The following is a 16,848-nucleotide window of genomic DNA, read 5'->3' as shown; positions in this document are numbered from 1 at the left end:
TCATCTTATCGCATGATTTAACAGCAGCAATGACCTTCAAATGTTAACATGGATTTCAACACTTTTCTTCTCTTCTCTAACTGGTGGGTTTCATTCCCACCGGAGCAAGGCACGCTGAAAAACCCCTGAAATAACACACTGGAAGAATATAGATGATCAGCCCCCACAAAGTGAAGTTAAAAGCTTTCCAAGTGATCCTTGTGAACTCTTAGAACACTCCCAGGCATATAATTAAAAGGTAGCGTCTAATTTCTATGAGAAGTAAATTAGTAGCTGGGCTTCATTGTTGAATCGTGGCTGGTGGCGTGTGGCCTGGGGAGATGGATTGAATGGATCAGAGAGGGTCGGACAGTCACAGGATAATTTTGACAATAGAGTTCGGGGGGTGTCATCCATCACTCAACAGCTTACATGAAAGTTTTGACAGGTAGAGGTCACGGCAATGTGGCAGGAGCCAAGAGAGATGGATGCCTTTAATTTGGGTAATGAAGAGTTAACCATCTTGGGAGAGCAAGAGAAGCGTTAAATGGCAGAGCCGTTCACCATTAAAAGAAAAGCCTTATTTAATTCCTTGAGCCCTAATGAAAGACATCGAAACACAATCCTTGATTGACAATGAGGCCCTGGCTGTAATTCCCCACAGACAGTTCACTTAAGTTCCCTCCCTTGTTAATCTCAAATATAATGAATTGCAAAACTAAGGTTAAACGTGGCAGCGTGAATTCATTATCACTAATACATTAGCCCATAAGATGATTTACAGTGCGGTCTCTCTCTTATTTTCATTAACAGCGAATGGCTTTGATTTAGTTTGGAGCTGCTCGGCTTCGCCATCAATCTCACTCTCTTGGTCATTGTCCTCTCATATCTGACCTCTTCAATCAAAAACCCAGCAAAGTATTAAAATGTGAAAGAATGGACAAGCCGGTGAAAAAAAATATTATTCTGCTTTTTAGTGCGAGTACAAGACCCTTTTATCAGTTCGCCGGAAAATATATTCATCCAGAGCTGTCATTCAACTTCATCCTTGACCCTGGTCTTATTGTTGCAGGCTTAATGGTAGAGCTTCTGCTGAGATAACAGTTAATGCTTCACTGTCTTGAAGCAGAAGACTATGTTAGAATAAAACACCAGGGACATTATTTGCATGCTGCACTGACATATATATGTATCCCTATATGTTCTTCTGTCATTAATCAGCCAAAAGAAAAGCAGCGAATATACATGAATCACTTTAATTTGTCAGGATATATAGAAATCAAACATTTATATATTCCTTGTGTATTTTCAGTCAAATTTGGAGGAACATCAAACACAAATCAGCATGTCATGTTTATATGCCGTCACGCATATAGTCTGGGTCTAATTTACCTCACTTAAAATGCTGCATCTGCATCGATTTCTTTTGTTTTGCTATAAAAAAGTATTTGCCCCTCATACAGATTTCTTCTGTTTTTGCTTTGGGGTCAGTTCTCTTCATTTGCATGCATTTCTATCAGGAGTGTGAGCCAGAAGGTGTTTTTCCTGCCAAGTGCTCACATCCACATTGCTGTTGTGAAAACTTGAACTGGGCGCCAAGCTGAGGCAGCCGCTACGCTGAGTGACAGGAAGGTTATGTTTTCCTAATGACGGTTTTTAAAGCTATAGCTGTTGCTAATTGGGGTGATGTGTACAGTCCCACGTCCCCTTAAGACACGTCTAGCTAACAGGGATTAGACATGATTAAGATCCTGCTCTTCCTGGTGCTTCAGCAGCTCAGAGTATTTATACACAACGGTCAGATTACTGAGTGATCGACCGATAAAGATCGCAAGGGTTGCAATATTTCGAGGCAGCCAGTCTGATGACAAGGGAAAGTTTTTAAAGCTGAATCAGTGGGCATAACTGGAGTGTAGCAAACTGCAGACGGAGAACAAATGTAATATTGAAGTTGTCAGTGTAATACTTTGGGTTATGTTTTACATTTTATTTAAAGAAAACTGTCTTTTCTAATGAAAGTCATCATTTTATGCTGGAAAACAGTTTAGTTTATAATCGCGCTCAACATGCTTTAATGGTTCTCAGTAATTAACAAGACAATAATTATGTGCTATTTCTTCCAAGCTTTATCTGGAGGACAACGTTTATTATTATGTACTGTTGTTTTTTCCAATACTCTAATTCAAAACTTGCAAAATTACCCTCATGTATGTTTTTTATGTTAATTACAATAGTTTCAAGTATAAGAAGGCAGAGAAAATCTTAATCTGCAGCACATCTTAAAATAAAAGATGTCAAACTGCTTGACTAGTTTGAATAGTCAAACTAGTCAAGCAGTTTGACTATTTACTTTGATATTTTGTGGCACTATTGGCCTTTTATTTGACAGTAACATGACTAGAAATGGGAAAAAAACTTATTTTAATACTTTTCCATCCTCCTGAGCACTAACCCATGTCATGGCTGCAGTGAACTTATTTTCTAGTCAAGCTCTTTTATTTTAACGATTTTAGTTGGATTGGACTCGAGCGAATCAGAAACTCTGAACTTTCCTCTTTTCTTGCTTGTTAGTCAGAGCCAGCTGAGGAGCCCCCTCATGTGTTTTCATTTGTGCAGAAACTCTTTGAATTTAAAGAGGGCAGGAAATTCTACCTTGTTAAAATGAATTGTCATGTATGCTTGACAGACGCTTATAATGAGATTAGTGTAGCTACGTATCAAAGAGGAAATGTTGGAAATAAGAGAAGCTCTAATCCGCTCACAGCTTTATGACTAAATTTATTCTCTACATGCTTTTTGCAAAACTTTGCCTTCCTACTGATTATCTGAATTGTTTTACAGCTCTCATCTTGTAATCCTCAACTCAAAAACAAGCAAAAAAGGACTGGAATTAATAACAATCAGAGATTTTGTGCTGATATCAGACTTGTAATAATAATTTACACAAAGGGAAAAAGCCCTCTGCTTTGGGAGATTAACATAATCAGTAAAGAAAATCACACAAACCTATTAGCATAATCAGAATCTAATCATGGAGCTGCAGGGTGAGAGGCTGTGACTGCTGACATTCTGACACTTAACTTCACATGTGACTGTTATTGACGAGAGTTTCTAAAAGTCACATCGTTAACTTACTCACCTCATAAAGGCGCCAGGAGACCAAAGTGTGATCAAGCTTTGCTCTACCTGACTGGATCTGGGGCTCAGATTTGACACATTCATTACCAAACCTTCTGTTATTGATTTTTAGATTGATAGATAAATGGATTTTAGTGGGAGTGAGGCTCCCATGCACACAGCTTAGCCTTTCCACATCCCTAAGTCTCCTCCAGTGACCTTTACTGTTAAGATAAAGAAAGCTCTCAAAGCACACTGAGGGATATGGAGGATTTGTAAAAGAGGACATTTATGAAAATCTATCCTGAAGCCTCTCTTAGAAATCCTTAGGAGACATGAAGGAAAGGACAGGGAGTTGGTGTGTGGAAGGAACATACTGAGAATCTAATATGGATGAAATGCTGGGAAAAATACCAGTCTATATGTGCATATGTAATGTAAAGTAAAAAGGAAGTCACAGGAGTCCATAAAAAATAAAAAACCGTTCTGTGGCACTATGACCTCCACTGAGAATATAAATGCACAGCTGGGAACATTAACTTGTGATTCAGTTACTTTATAATAGCTGATACTGAACAATTGTTCAGGAAATATTTCTCATAGTCTAAGGTGAAGCTAAAATTTTAGAAGCAGTTAAAATCCTATGTCCTGTAAATAAAACACTGGTTGTGTCTCCCCAGATGTGTTGATCCCAGATGCTAACGCCACACAGAGGGCTGTGTGCACATGCAATGGAGGCAGGAGGTGCAACACAAACTTAGAGAGGAAAATGTAAGGAGTTCAGACAAAGACACTGTCTGGTAAAATGACTCACTACTCACTAAATTTTAAGGGAAAACATTTCAAATATTTGTTTATGGTGTAAACACTGGGCTAAATATCCAAAAAATACTAATTCAAATCAGCTGGAGTCTCAGTCCACCTTTGTCTGATAGGAACCACAACACCAGTGGCATTTTTAATAGTGTTTCCACAGCTGTCCATTTGTATTTTTCTCATGGAAAAAGGAAGTTAATGACAGAGAGGAAGGGGTAAATTATCTGCAGCATTGGGCAAGAGACACCCTGGACAGGTCAATAGTCTATGACAGGTTAGAAAAAATGGACAAATTACCACATATGCACACACTCACTCCTAAAGGGGATATAGACAAATCAATTAATCCAACATGCATGTCTGGACTTTGGGAGGAAGCTAGAGTACCCAGAGAGAATCTGTGCATGCACAAAGTGCAAACTACATGCAGAAAAGGCCCAGACTTGGAGCACAGCATTAAAATTCTGGCCTCTATTTCATTACATTTAACAATTTTACCATAACTACACCACATGTTTTCACCACGGAGTTTAAACACAATCAGTTTTGTGTTTATAAGTAATAAGTGTAAACAGGAACAAAAACCAAAATGAATATCCAACGCAAGTCTGGACTTTTCTGTCAGAAGTGCATTTCTGTCACACAAAAAATAAAATATTTATTTATTAATATTATTTTTTACTCACGTCACTGTTTGTTATGATCTCAAAGATTTATTTGTCCTGTTTTATCATTCAGGAGTGACAAGACTTCACTTGCATTGTTTCTCAATTCACTGGTTTCTATCAGAGTAAAACTGTTGGGGGTTCAACTAATTTCGCTTCAGTTTTGGAGGTTATTTGTCACAGCATGTGATTGGAGGGATTGATTTTCTCCCTCCTACTACATTGATGAAACCCCTCCTGGGGGAAGCACTAGCAGGGATCCATCTCATGCTGATAACTTTGAGCTATCTTATCTGGTTTCTGTTCAAACAAGAATGGATGCTCGGATTTGCTTCAGGTGTTTGTCTCTCCATGTGTCCGTTTCTTCCTGTTGTTGTCTTCAAGGTCAAAACCTGACTGATTGGGCAAGGCTATTTTTCTGCTGTTGTTGGAACATGTGACGAATCATAAAATAAAAAAAACATTTTAATTCATGTATTGTAAAGAATAATAAGCATGAAACATTAAAAAGTTTTAGCCGGACTCTTTGAATCTTATACATACATACTAGGTGCCAGACTTAATGCATTCTCTATTATTGCAGGTTAATTATGAAAACTGTACTTATTCCACCAGATGAAGTCATGCTGGCTGTAACAGGAAGGACTCTGAGGTAAAGGCAGAAATAAATCTGAGGTCTACGTCTTGCAACGTCACAGCTTCTCATTCACAGGACATCAATAAATGCAGAGTATTAATTATGAGGCTTTGTGCTACCAAACTTCATGTTTTGTTGTTTTTTTTTATTAAGATATATATTTTTTATTTCCTTTTGAACATCTTAAAGCTGTAGTTTTGATTTATTATTGATATAATGTTGCTACAGTGATGTTGCTGCTCATGGAAGCTGAAGTTCATCAGAGGTTTTTTTTAGTAATTATTATGACCTGCAAAATATATTTTATTTGCAATACAACAAATGGCATGCTTAGACATTTTTCATGTGTTAAATATTCATAACGACATATTAATGTGATAATATGTCTCTGAAGAAAATATGAACTTTGTCAAAAAGGGAGAAGTCTCCCGATAGTTATTGTATCAAATGGAAAAAATCTGAAATGATTAAAACAATAAATGAATAAGATCAATGTGCAACTTACAACTCCAACCAGTTTTACTGCCTCTAACCGTGTTGCGCCTGATGTGTCCGCAGGGCATGGATTCTCAATTTGTCATGCTGCTTTGAACCGTCACCATTCAAATGGTTGCGCTAACCCCATAAACCAGTAAAACCTCAGAGCACAGGATACAGATGAGGGCGACTATATGCAGTGGCGGCCCCACACGAGTCTCTGCACACACTGGCTAGCAGTCAACAATCTTATCTTAAGTGGAGGCAAGTCTGGGCTGGCTGGGGTGGCTTCAGTGGGAACAGATCTGCACTTCTTAGGAATCGAGTCCTTGATTGCAACTTTATCAGGAGTTTTTTTTTTTTTTTTTTTTTTTCTGAAGCTGGTTGTTTGAACACAGCAGCACAAATGATTAATTAATTTATCTTTGTAGCACCAAGCAGAAAACGACTGTAAACATGGTTTCTACTCATTATTGTGCCAGAAAAATGTGGTTTTCATCTCGTTTGCTTTAACAAGGTAAAAACAATTATTTCATCTTGGCACGTGAAGCATTGCATTTCCAAAGTATGCAAAGTTTTCCTTGGTTTCTCTGTTATTTCCAGCAGCGTGTGAGAGAGCAAGACCTGACCTGCAGCCATACAATCCATCAGCATTAGTCCTACACAGTCCCCAGACTAAACACACTCTCATTACAGTGGCTGCAGAGCCCAGAGGGCTCTTCTTCTACACAAGTTTATTAACACAAGACACAAAATACAATACGAAACCTGGGCATGCTGGACTTTTACAGTAAACATCACTTCAGTGCTTCTGGTATATAATTAAAGGATTTAAATGGCCTGAGCTTATTGGGAATGACATGGCAATATGATTACTGTGGAACATGCTGTACCGTGTATAGAAGAGTTGCTCCAGCATGATGTCATCTTCTTCAGGCCGTTGTGGATCCATGTCTGTGGTGTGAGGAGAGCGAAAGGCAAGAATAAATCAAGAACCAGCGTCCTGTTATTGGCAAGCCTTGTAAAGACGAGTAAAAGACCAGAAAGTAAATTCATTTTCTCACAGCGTAATTTCACATGATGTTAAAAATGTAGAAAGATTTTAACATCACATTTATTTAGCCAGAAATAATAAATGACACAATGATGAGAGAAAAATAGGACATTCCACAACATTCTGTGTTGTAGATTATAACCCCAACATTTATTCCCGTTAAAAATGGCTGAAATCATACGATGAAGACATAATTACTCAGCAATTTTCAAGCTTCATTTAAAACTCAGACGTTTAAATTTTCCTGCTACTAACTGCTAAAGATGGAGTGAAAAATAGAAGGATTTTTATTTTTGGCCACATCAATTTCAAGAACGAACACAAAGGGTCAGCTGTGGCTAAAGAAACTGATAAAACTATAAATTCAATTAACCAACAATCCAAACTCCCATTTCACATTTCAGCATCACCATGTAGTTCCTTCCTACTTCCATTTCATTCCCATAAACAAACCAGTCTATACCTGCTCATCTTACCTTTTTTATGTCAGTTTAGTTTTATTTGTTGCTTATTGAGATAGATTGTAATAAAATCCCATTTAATTTAACTCTATTATTTTCTCAATGTTTGTATTTGGGTTCATCCTGCTGCAGTCAACATGTTGAAACTTCTGTACATCTTTAAGTTTATAGGAGTTTTATAAAGACTCAAGATTTTTTCCATTTTTCTCTACAAAGTAGCTTAAGCGCAGAGGATTTGTAAAAATCTATTTTCAAGTCTGAACTTTGACTAGGCCATTTAACACATGAATATTCCTTGATCTGAGCCCCTCCTCTGTATCTCTGGCTGATGCTCAGGGTGTTTCTGCTGCTGGAAGGTGAATCTCCACCTCAGGCTCGGATTTTTTGTTGCCTCAAACTTTTTTCTTCCAGGATTTTTCTCATTTTACTGTCCGTCCATTTTCTCATCACTGCTGATCAGATTCTCTGCTTCTGCTGGACAAAAACATTTTTGTTAAACAATTGCAAATTATTATTTTATTTTCAAGAGTCAGAGTTATGCACTACTTTGTGTCGGTTTGTCATATAGAATCCCAATAAAATACATTAAATTTGCTATTGTAAAGTGTCAAAATGTAAAAAAATTGAATAGTTTTACAAAGTACATCATTTCCCGTGTACCACAATGTACAACCTTTATAATTTATTCAAATACTTCAGTTCACTTCCAACATGGTGCATCCTTTATGCAGAATGAAATATTCAACTTTGCATTGGCCTCAAATTCAAGTTTGTTCCTTTCAAACGAGATTTGCCTGTGCAGACATAAACTCGGGCCTCTGATTCCATTTGTTTGTATCCTTGAGATAAACAGTTCCAGCAGCACGGTTCCTTAAACATCAGCTGTTTACATTCACGACAAGATCCTTCGCTCTCAAGTATCCGCTAAGCACTGGACCTTGAGAGACAGAGGCCACATCAAGGAGGTCAACAAAGAACCCGACACCCCGGAGATACATTTGCATTGAGTTGAGAATGTAAAGCAACAGCAGGGCATAAAAGTGCCTTTGAGGCAGCAAACACCTAAGCGGTAAAACAACAACCTCCAAACGGCTGTAAAATCTTCCTTATTGTCAAAGTTCTTCTTATCTGTGGAGGGAGAAGCAGGACAGGCTGATCTTTGAGGAATGACAACGTAGCTACAGGCAGCCTGCGAGACAAATGCTGGACCAGCTGACAGGGCTCGTTTTGGTATCATCTCACAAGTTAAGATAACAAAAAGGGTTTCAGTAACCGCCATACATGTGCAAACTATAAATCCTCAGAGTCGGAGCTGATATAAGATTTCACCTTCAGAAAAAGCCTGGACAAAGATTGCTCTGGGAAGCAGACATGGGTGGATTTGTCTTAAATTACCTGCTGCTGGAACTTGTTACATAAATCCTATGTATAACGCCAGATTACCATTGAGTGACTCCTGCATATGGGGCAGAGGACTCCAATTTACAGAATGGCAGTAAACATTGCAACCCGAGCATGGAGGATAGTTGAGGATGTGTCTGCCGAGTGAAAAGTTAATTTGCGTTTTCATGTGCCACCAAAACACCCCGTTTCCTCACCCCTGGCCCCCCGCCTCCTCTTGGCCCGCCCCATTGTGAAGCCATCAGATAGTGGCTTCCAGAGGTCCACACCTGTCTTAGGGCTATGCAGAGGAGATGGATGCATGCATTTTGAGCATCAGATAGCCGCTAGCAAGGGTTAGTATTGATCTAACGCTTCACTGGGCCTTTGTGAGAGCAGCAGCTGCTTTCGGGGGCTTTTAGATAAGCAATGCAAAGGAAATTGTTTCTCCTAAAACCTCTTTTTTTCAGCCTGCACACATGAAAACCATCACTTAATTCAACACTCCATCGCTCTAGAACAAAATGTCCTTTCCCCTGACATTAAAATCAGCAAATAAGCATTAAAACATCTGCCTTCAGGGAACTGGAACGAGTATTGGAAATCACACAACGATATGCAGCTCTTTGGATTTTCTTGTTTAATCATCTGTAGTCTCCAGAGTGGAAATAAAAAGGAAACTCTACATGTTGCAGTGTTGCTCAACTATCCTCTAGTCGTTGCTACGCCTACACTTCCAGGCACTGAATGAAGTAGCGTCACTGGGGGTGAGATGAAATGTAGGGTGGTGGGACGGTGGGTCAGTGTGAGACCCTCCCTGGATGACTCACTGGCCGCACCAGCGCCTCATTCCCAGCCAATAATGAGGCATGCTAATGAGCGGGACAGCCACCCCAGCGCTCATCATTAAACAGCGTTTTGATGGATGTCAGGACAGGTGGCCCGAAGCTCATCCCTGACTGTATCTCTGCATACGCAGCGTGACTCTTAGTGCGGATGCTCTCTGCTCAGAGCCTTACTGTGTTGCGCTGCGACGGGCTGAGACGACTAGTTGTGATTAATCGATTGTTGATAATTGTCAACTAACTTAGCAACTGTCAACTGGAGAATGAAGACTCAGAAAAAGGAAATTTTCTAAACAATGCAATGAATAGTGCATCAAAACTGTACAAAAAATGTATAAATCAATGCAGTCCAGGTCGGATCTGGACTGTATTGATGAATCAATCAGTAAGATCTGAGCTTTGCACATGTTAGAAATATTTTAGCTGCAGATGCTTCCTTTGCTATGATCAGGCATTCACTGTAGGGATGATGCTACTGCATTTCAGGCAATGAAATGTTCATTTTCTTATTTAAGAAGGACTTGTATTACTTGTAAATTTGCATGTTTTAATGTTTGTCCAATACTACATACAACAGGCTTAAAAAGATAAGGGAAAATCTGCTAAATGTGACAATTTTTTATCTGATTAATCATCAGAATAATGTATAGAATAGTTGATAACTCAATCTGGGTTTTGCTACAGTGTTTGGATAACAAAATAACCTTAAGATGAAACAACGTCTGTGTTGATCATCGGTGCTCAGAGGAGAATTATTGCAGGTCCTTGTTGTTAGCCTTTACAACCTTCACTGCCTCAAACAAACTCAACAAATCTTTATGAATTTGCTGTTATTTACACTTTTTCTCATTTCAGATAACATTCCTGCAGCTGTTTGCACATCCCTGTCTGCAGTTTTTTTCACTTCTTGTAAACAGTGAGACATTTATTCTACATATTACATATTGTACAGTTTTGTTTCTTAAAAGATCCTCATCAGTTGCACATTTCTTTTAATATGAGTATGATACTTTTATTAATAACGGTACAGTTTCATTCTTTCCTATGTTGTAAATTTGCTTCTTCTGTACAGTCTGTTCTTAATTTGTCTGATCACAATTACCTTGTGACACCAGAATTTCCCCACTGTGGGAATAAAGGATATTTCTATTCTATTCTAAAATGCTGTGTTTTTACCCAGACTGCATCCAGTCCAAACAGGATCATTAGTTCATCTGGAAAAGGAACGGGACCGCTGCTCTGATGCATCCATCAGGACAGAAAATACAGTGATTTGTATTTGCATAAATGAACCTCCTGAGAGTGAACATCTGATAAAGTTTAATCGGCACTGGGTGGCCATGATAAAGCATTTCAGCTCTGTCTCTGTCTGGGTGGGTGAGTCATTGGTTTGTCTCTATATGTTCCAGGGATGCAGAGGAATAAGCCCCTGTTTATACCCCAAAATGTCTCTCTCTCTTAATCTGAACCACTTTCCTGAGCCATGCCTCTTTTAGCCCCGTGTTTCTTTTCTTTTTTTCTTCCTCTCTCTCTCCCTGCTATCCAGTCTCTGCTTTCTGGGCTCGGTCGGTATCAGTTGAGGCACTTCTTAAGCCCCAGCTGGGGGAGAATACGGCGGCTTGGTGGGGGAAGGGTTTCAAAAGGGTAAGTGATTGCCCTCTAGGGGACGAAGCAGAGAGAAAAAAGCAGGACGCCTTATCGCCCAAGCCTCCAATAGCACTGCTGGCTTCCACCCAGAGCCACGGGGGAGGCGTGTGGAGGGGATGGAGGAGACGCCAGCTCGATGCTACACTGCCTCTTGACACAGCAGACTCAGCGGGGTTCCTTCCATCTCCTCCTGCCAGTACAGGCACAGATAGCGGCTGCACAGGCAAACGTTGCCATCTGAATGAGCCTCGCCGCTCTACGTTCCACACGAAAAAAACGTTCAGATTGCAAAGAAAATAAATAAAAAAATAACAGCTTGTTTATCTTGTAATTTTGGTATTCATCCATTGCCTCAATTAGTTCACACGAATCACCCATTTGGATGAGGTGATCTGTTTTATGAGACGTGTTATTCCAGGAGATGCTGCAGGTGTTTGCTCACTGTAAACAGAAAGTGAGCAGAATGCGCTACTGACCTACTTTCTTCATTCAAATGAAGGCGTGGAAACAAACAGGAGAAAATCCTCAGGAACTCACTCAAAACAGAAATGAATACATGCGGCACCACCTGGCCTCATGGTCAGCGCATGTTTGGGTGATTAATGAATATTCTCACCTCAAAATAAACACAAAAAAACAAGTGCATATTTTGAATTTTGTTTTCAATTTTCACATATTAAATTGAAATAAACAATTTATGTTGACAAAATCAGCATTTGAAACACTAAAACTTACAATTACCTCCAAAGGTGGAAAAAAAAAACATCTGACCCTTAATAAATGCCTAACTCTAAAAAAGACTTTAAAAATTGTTATATTACCTAAAAAAGAGCCATAATTCTGCTTCTTCCTCCATTTTGTCTTGTTCCACCTTTGCAGTTTCGCTCATTTCGATCCAAACTTGTTATCATAAGTAAAGCAGTTGACTAAGGCTGGACATTTTATGTCACCTTTAACAAATAACAACTAAAACAAGTAATTTTCCATATTTTAATCATATCCTGCAAATGATGCTCTGTGACTCCAGTAAATAACACAGCAGCAGGATTCTGCTGGTTTGATCAGGTCATGCCTCATGTTATATCTCAATAATTGATGAAAACACTTAAAAACAAGATGGTTTAAGTGCATGAGGAAGAAATACTTTTTTAAAGGGGTAAAATGTGGGCAGAAAATGATAAAATAGGATCATGAAGGTACAAATGATCAAACTGACAGAAATAAAAAAAGACAATGAGTTTATGACTCTACTGTAAATATGTGGAGTCTTATCACTACAGTAGACAGTAAATTGTGGGTGGTGTTAGAAGATGAGAAAAACATTTTAATTTTATGTTTCTGTTATTATAAAAACCTTTTCCCTTCCACTGTCTCCACATGCTTGGATTGCTGCACAATCAACGACTTGATACTTTTAGCAACTAAACTAAAATGAGTTCAATTAAAATCTGTGGTTATGACTGAAATGATAAGATTACATGTTTCTGAATGTGAACGAGTTGTTTTTTCAAAGCATCCAGCTGAATGGTTTTTATGTTAATGAGAAAGTAAAATAAATATATGCGTTTTATTTTGCTGACGGCGTCCACGTGTGAAAATGTGCACATAAGGCAGTGACGTCACTGGGAGCCGGCTGGTGGAGGGGGTCAGAGAAGGTCAGTGACTTTAAGTTTTTAATATTTTGAATAAGAAAATGCTTTTTGTATTTAAAATGAATCTGAAGGAGAAAAACTCTCCTTTTTATTTTTATTTAATTTTATATAAATATCATTTTCTGTGAATTCAGAAAGCGGAGCTCCTCATTAATGCATGAGTAAAATACATGAGGCGGTAATGACACCACAGCGCCGATATGAAGCTGTTTACAGCTGTAAAAATATAACAGAGACGCACAGACGCAGCAGGAACAGTGTCCAAGCGCCACCTTCAGTTTTCAACCTGAGGGAGGAGGGGAAAGGACAATAAGTCAATATTTTCCCACAATTCTCGTGGAAAACATGGTTTGACATCATAAAAATAACCTCCTGATATTATAAGAGGAAAAATATTAAAAACAGAAGTCAGGCTGGTGCGCGCTCCGGCGCGTAAAGCCGCTGCGCGGAGCGCGGCGCTGACTTGGTGTTTAATATGCTCGTCTCGCCCGGCGTGTTGCCCCAGACACTATGTAGCACAAATCCCCACCTCCACTCTGAGCCTCCTGCCTCCACAGAGCAGAGGAGGCAGGAACCAAAAGGGTTAACCGGAGTCTTCGGAGTGTGCTGGGCGGAGTGGAAGGAGCGGGATTGGATGACTGGGCTGTGACGCAGGGGACATGAAAAAGCTGATAACTAGTTAAGAAGGCAGTTTGTAACTCTGGAAAAAGAGTGCAGAGCTTGAGACACGTTAAGCGGAGGACGCGGATGAACCAGAGAAAACTCAGCCGTCCTGGCGGTGAGGAGCTGTTAGAGACTGCAAAGTGACTCCGAACTGTGGACAATGGTGCAGCACACGGACCACGGCGAGACGGATGGCAGCATGTCCAGGGAGGCCACCGACTCGGAGGAGAGCGAGTTTATGGCATGCAGCCCCGTGGCAATCAACCCGGACTGGTGCAAGACGGCCACCGGCCACATCAAGAGACCCATGAACGCCTTCATGGTCTGGTCCAAGATCGAGCGGAGGAAGATCATGGAGCAGTCCCCGGACATGCACAACGCGGAGATCTCCAAGCGCCTGGGCAAGCGGTGGAAGATGCTGAAGGACAGCGAGAAGATCCCGTTCATCAGAGAGGCCGAGCGGCTGCGGCTCAAACACATGGCCGACTACCCCGACTACAAGTACAGACCCAAGAAAAAACCAAAGCTGGACAGCTCCAAACCCTCTGCGCCGTCACCGGAGAAGTGCGGCAAGATCGCCAAGACTCCCAGCAAGAAGTGCTCCAAGATCAAGACCAAGAGCGGCTCCAAGACCGCTCACGGCTACGCGGATGACTGCGTGTTTCCCAGCATAAAAGTTGCAAAGACTGCGAAAAATGAGCTCACCGATGAGGACGACGATGACGAGTACGAAGAGGACTACCGGATGGGCTTTAAGGCGGGAGAGGAGGAGCGCCTGAGGCCGTACGGCGTCGCCAAAGTTCCGGCGAGCCCGACTCTCAGCTCTTCGGCGGAGTCGGAGGGGGCGAGCATGTACGAAGAGGTGAGGAGCCACAACAGACTGTTTTACAACATCAAGACCATTTCCAAGCAGGGCGCGTTGCACGCCGCCTCCGTCTCACCAGCATCCTCCAGGTCGGTGTCCACCTCCTCTTCCTCCTCCTCCTCCTCCAGCAGCAGCAGCAGCAGCGGCTCCTCGTCCGGGGAGGACGCGGACGACCTGCTCTTTGACTTTAGTTTGAATTTCGCTCCGAACGCCGCGGGCTCTGAGCTGGGCAACCCCAATTCAGGAAACCTGTCCCTGTCTCTGGTGGATAAGGACCTGGACTCGTTCAGTGAGGGCAGCCTGGGCTCCCACTTTGAATTCCCAGACTACTGCACGCCAGAACTGAGCGAGATGATCGCAGGGGACTGGCTGGAGGCGAACTTTTCCGACTTGGTCTTCACGTACTGAAGAAAAAACACAGAAACTGTTCCTCTAGTAATAACAGAGAAGGAAGATATGAAATTATATGTCCTGGTCAGATTGTCTCTAGCCCTGCCTCTTGTGGGTTTTCTACCAGAAGGAGGAGGAGGAGCAGGAGGAAGAGGAGGACCGTGATCCGAGGTGAGGTTTGAGGAATGAGATGCTTCTGAAGCTGGTAGCAGAAAAAAAGAGAGGAGAAAAAAAAACGGCAAGGTCTGCAGACTTTTTTTAATCTGACAGCATGACAGGGTTTTTTGGATTTTTTTCCCTCATAGGTCTGCATTTACTGCTCAGCTTAACCAGACCGCAAAGGGAAGAACTTCTATGCATCTTATCCTCTTCAAGACAAACAAAAACAAACTGCAGGGAGCTGAACTCGGACTGTGGACTGTCTCAAAGCAAATCTGTGAACTGAAGATTGTTCAGGATGCTACTTTTCAACGGTTTGTGTAATTTCTAAATGCCGCAAAAATGGTTTTGTTTTTATTTTTTGATTTTTTGGTTCGGTTTTTCCTTTTTATAACTGATTCCTTTTACCTCCTGGTTTGGAAAAATCAAGCAGCCTAAAACCTCTGCAGAGTATGCAGGTGCGGAGGAAACATTTTGATACATAACAGACCTCATCTTTTTAAAAGAAAAAGATATTTTCAGGCATATTTTTGTACAGTTGAAAAGGGAATGTTCTTACTGTGCTTTCAGTGAGTTTCAGGCACTTCTTCCCTTTATCCTTTCTTTTTACGCATGCAAGGTGAGTCCTGGTTTTAAGGATTAAGTTAAACAGAAGACTTGCATCAAAAATGCCTTGTGATTTTAAACTAGGTTTTGTACAGTTGTAGAGCAGATTTGTTGAGTATTTGTAGACGATACAATGGCATCATGGGGAACACATACCTCAGAGCTGGAACTAGTTTCAAGATTGTATATGTACTGTAATATAGTAAAGTTAGGAGTTTATGTATATCATACTCGTGATATGTGGATGGGTCCCGATCGCAGGTGTGAAACTGGATTTCTTTTTGGTATTTTTTATGGCACATACTGTTTTTTCCCCCCCTTTCTCATTTTTTTGTGCAATATATACTCTTGAGATACAGACCATCAACAATTGTAGCAAGTGATGGAAAAACAGACTCGTGCACTGTCGACATCATCTCGGGTTATGATGCTGAAGCCTCTCTGGGCAGGGAAATAAACAGAATCAGCTGGAACTGATACAAAACAACTGTAATGTGGCCTGGTGGTGTGATGCATGCTCATAAAACTCATATATCAATTTGAATGTTATTCGGATCTCATAATGTGGCAGAACTGACAGCAAAAAACTCACACTTGATTGCAGATTAGGAAAAATAAGAGTTCCACAGAAAAAAGGGGCAAAGTCTGATTCAGTGGTGGCCTGGCTTTATTTTACCAAGCAAGCAAAAAAAGAACATTCCATAGTCCTGTTTCATGAAATGAAACTTTATTTTAAAAACTGAAGACTGCCTTCTTTTTTTAAAGACATGAACCACAAACCTGTATTTTTTATTTCTTGCACTTAAAAAAAAGCAGATATTGTTTATTTTTTATGTGGGTCTTACATATGAAGTTTGTTTGATTACGAGTTTTTTGGAATATGGCTTAATTATATGCCGAGACGTTTTGTTGGAAGTTCTGGGCAGTAGTTACTTCACATTCCAAGTGTGAATCTGTCTTTGACTCATCTTTTTAATAAATAAGTACCTACCACCATCCACTGTCCTTTCAGTTTGTGAATATATGTACACAGATGTGTTATTTCTTGCGGTTTTGAAAAGGATGTGACGACAGAATTATGCCTGTTTTTGTATGTAGGCTGAAATCTTAAATGGATGGGCTCAAACTAACATGTGAATTCACATTTAATAAAAAGGAGAAAAAGAAAAAAAAATGTTTTGAACTGAAGTGTTGAGGTGTTCTCTGCTCTTTTCTTTCTTGCACTCAGCCTAAAAACAGACGAGGCTTCTTTAAGAACTTGAATTGCCCGCTTGTAAGTGGTTGGAGCTCTGATTGGCTGCCGTGGTGGTCCCCTTGGAAACAGAGCTGGAAACAGGAGCTGCTGCTCTCAGCGTGAGGGAGCTCTCCGTCTGTCTGGCTTTCATTCAGAAAACCAGCCCTCCACTCTTAAAGCACTCAGCAGCTCACACATCGG

General features: G+C 40.5%; 1 protein-coding gene across 1 annotated transcript; it reads left to right on the top strand.

The window, feature by feature from the left end:
* The first annotated feature begins 13,439 nt into the window (after nt 1–13,439).
* Nucleotides 13,440–16,601, top strand: sox11a (SRY-box transcription factor 11a). The gene has a single exon (XM_055053517.1). The coding sequence runs from the start codon at nt 13,554–13,556 to the stop codon at nt 14,664–14,666; it is 1,113 nt and encodes a 370-aa protein (XP_054909492.1). The 5' UTR covers nt 13,440–13,553; the 3' UTR covers nt 14,667–16,601.
* Nucleotides 16,602–16,848: the final 247 nt, after the last annotated feature.

The sequence above is a fragment of the Poeciliopsis prolifica genome, unplaced genomic scaffold (assembly GCF_027474105.1).
Source record: "Poeciliopsis prolifica strain line A6 unplaced genomic scaffold, Auburn_PproV2 SCAFFOLD037, whole genome shotgun sequence".
NCBI lineage: Eukaryota > Metazoa > Chordata > Actinopteri > Cyprinodontiformes > Poeciliidae > Poeciliopsis > Poeciliopsis prolifica.
Note: the sequence above shows the minus strand (reverse complement) of the source record. Positions and strands in the feature narration are given on the sequence as shown.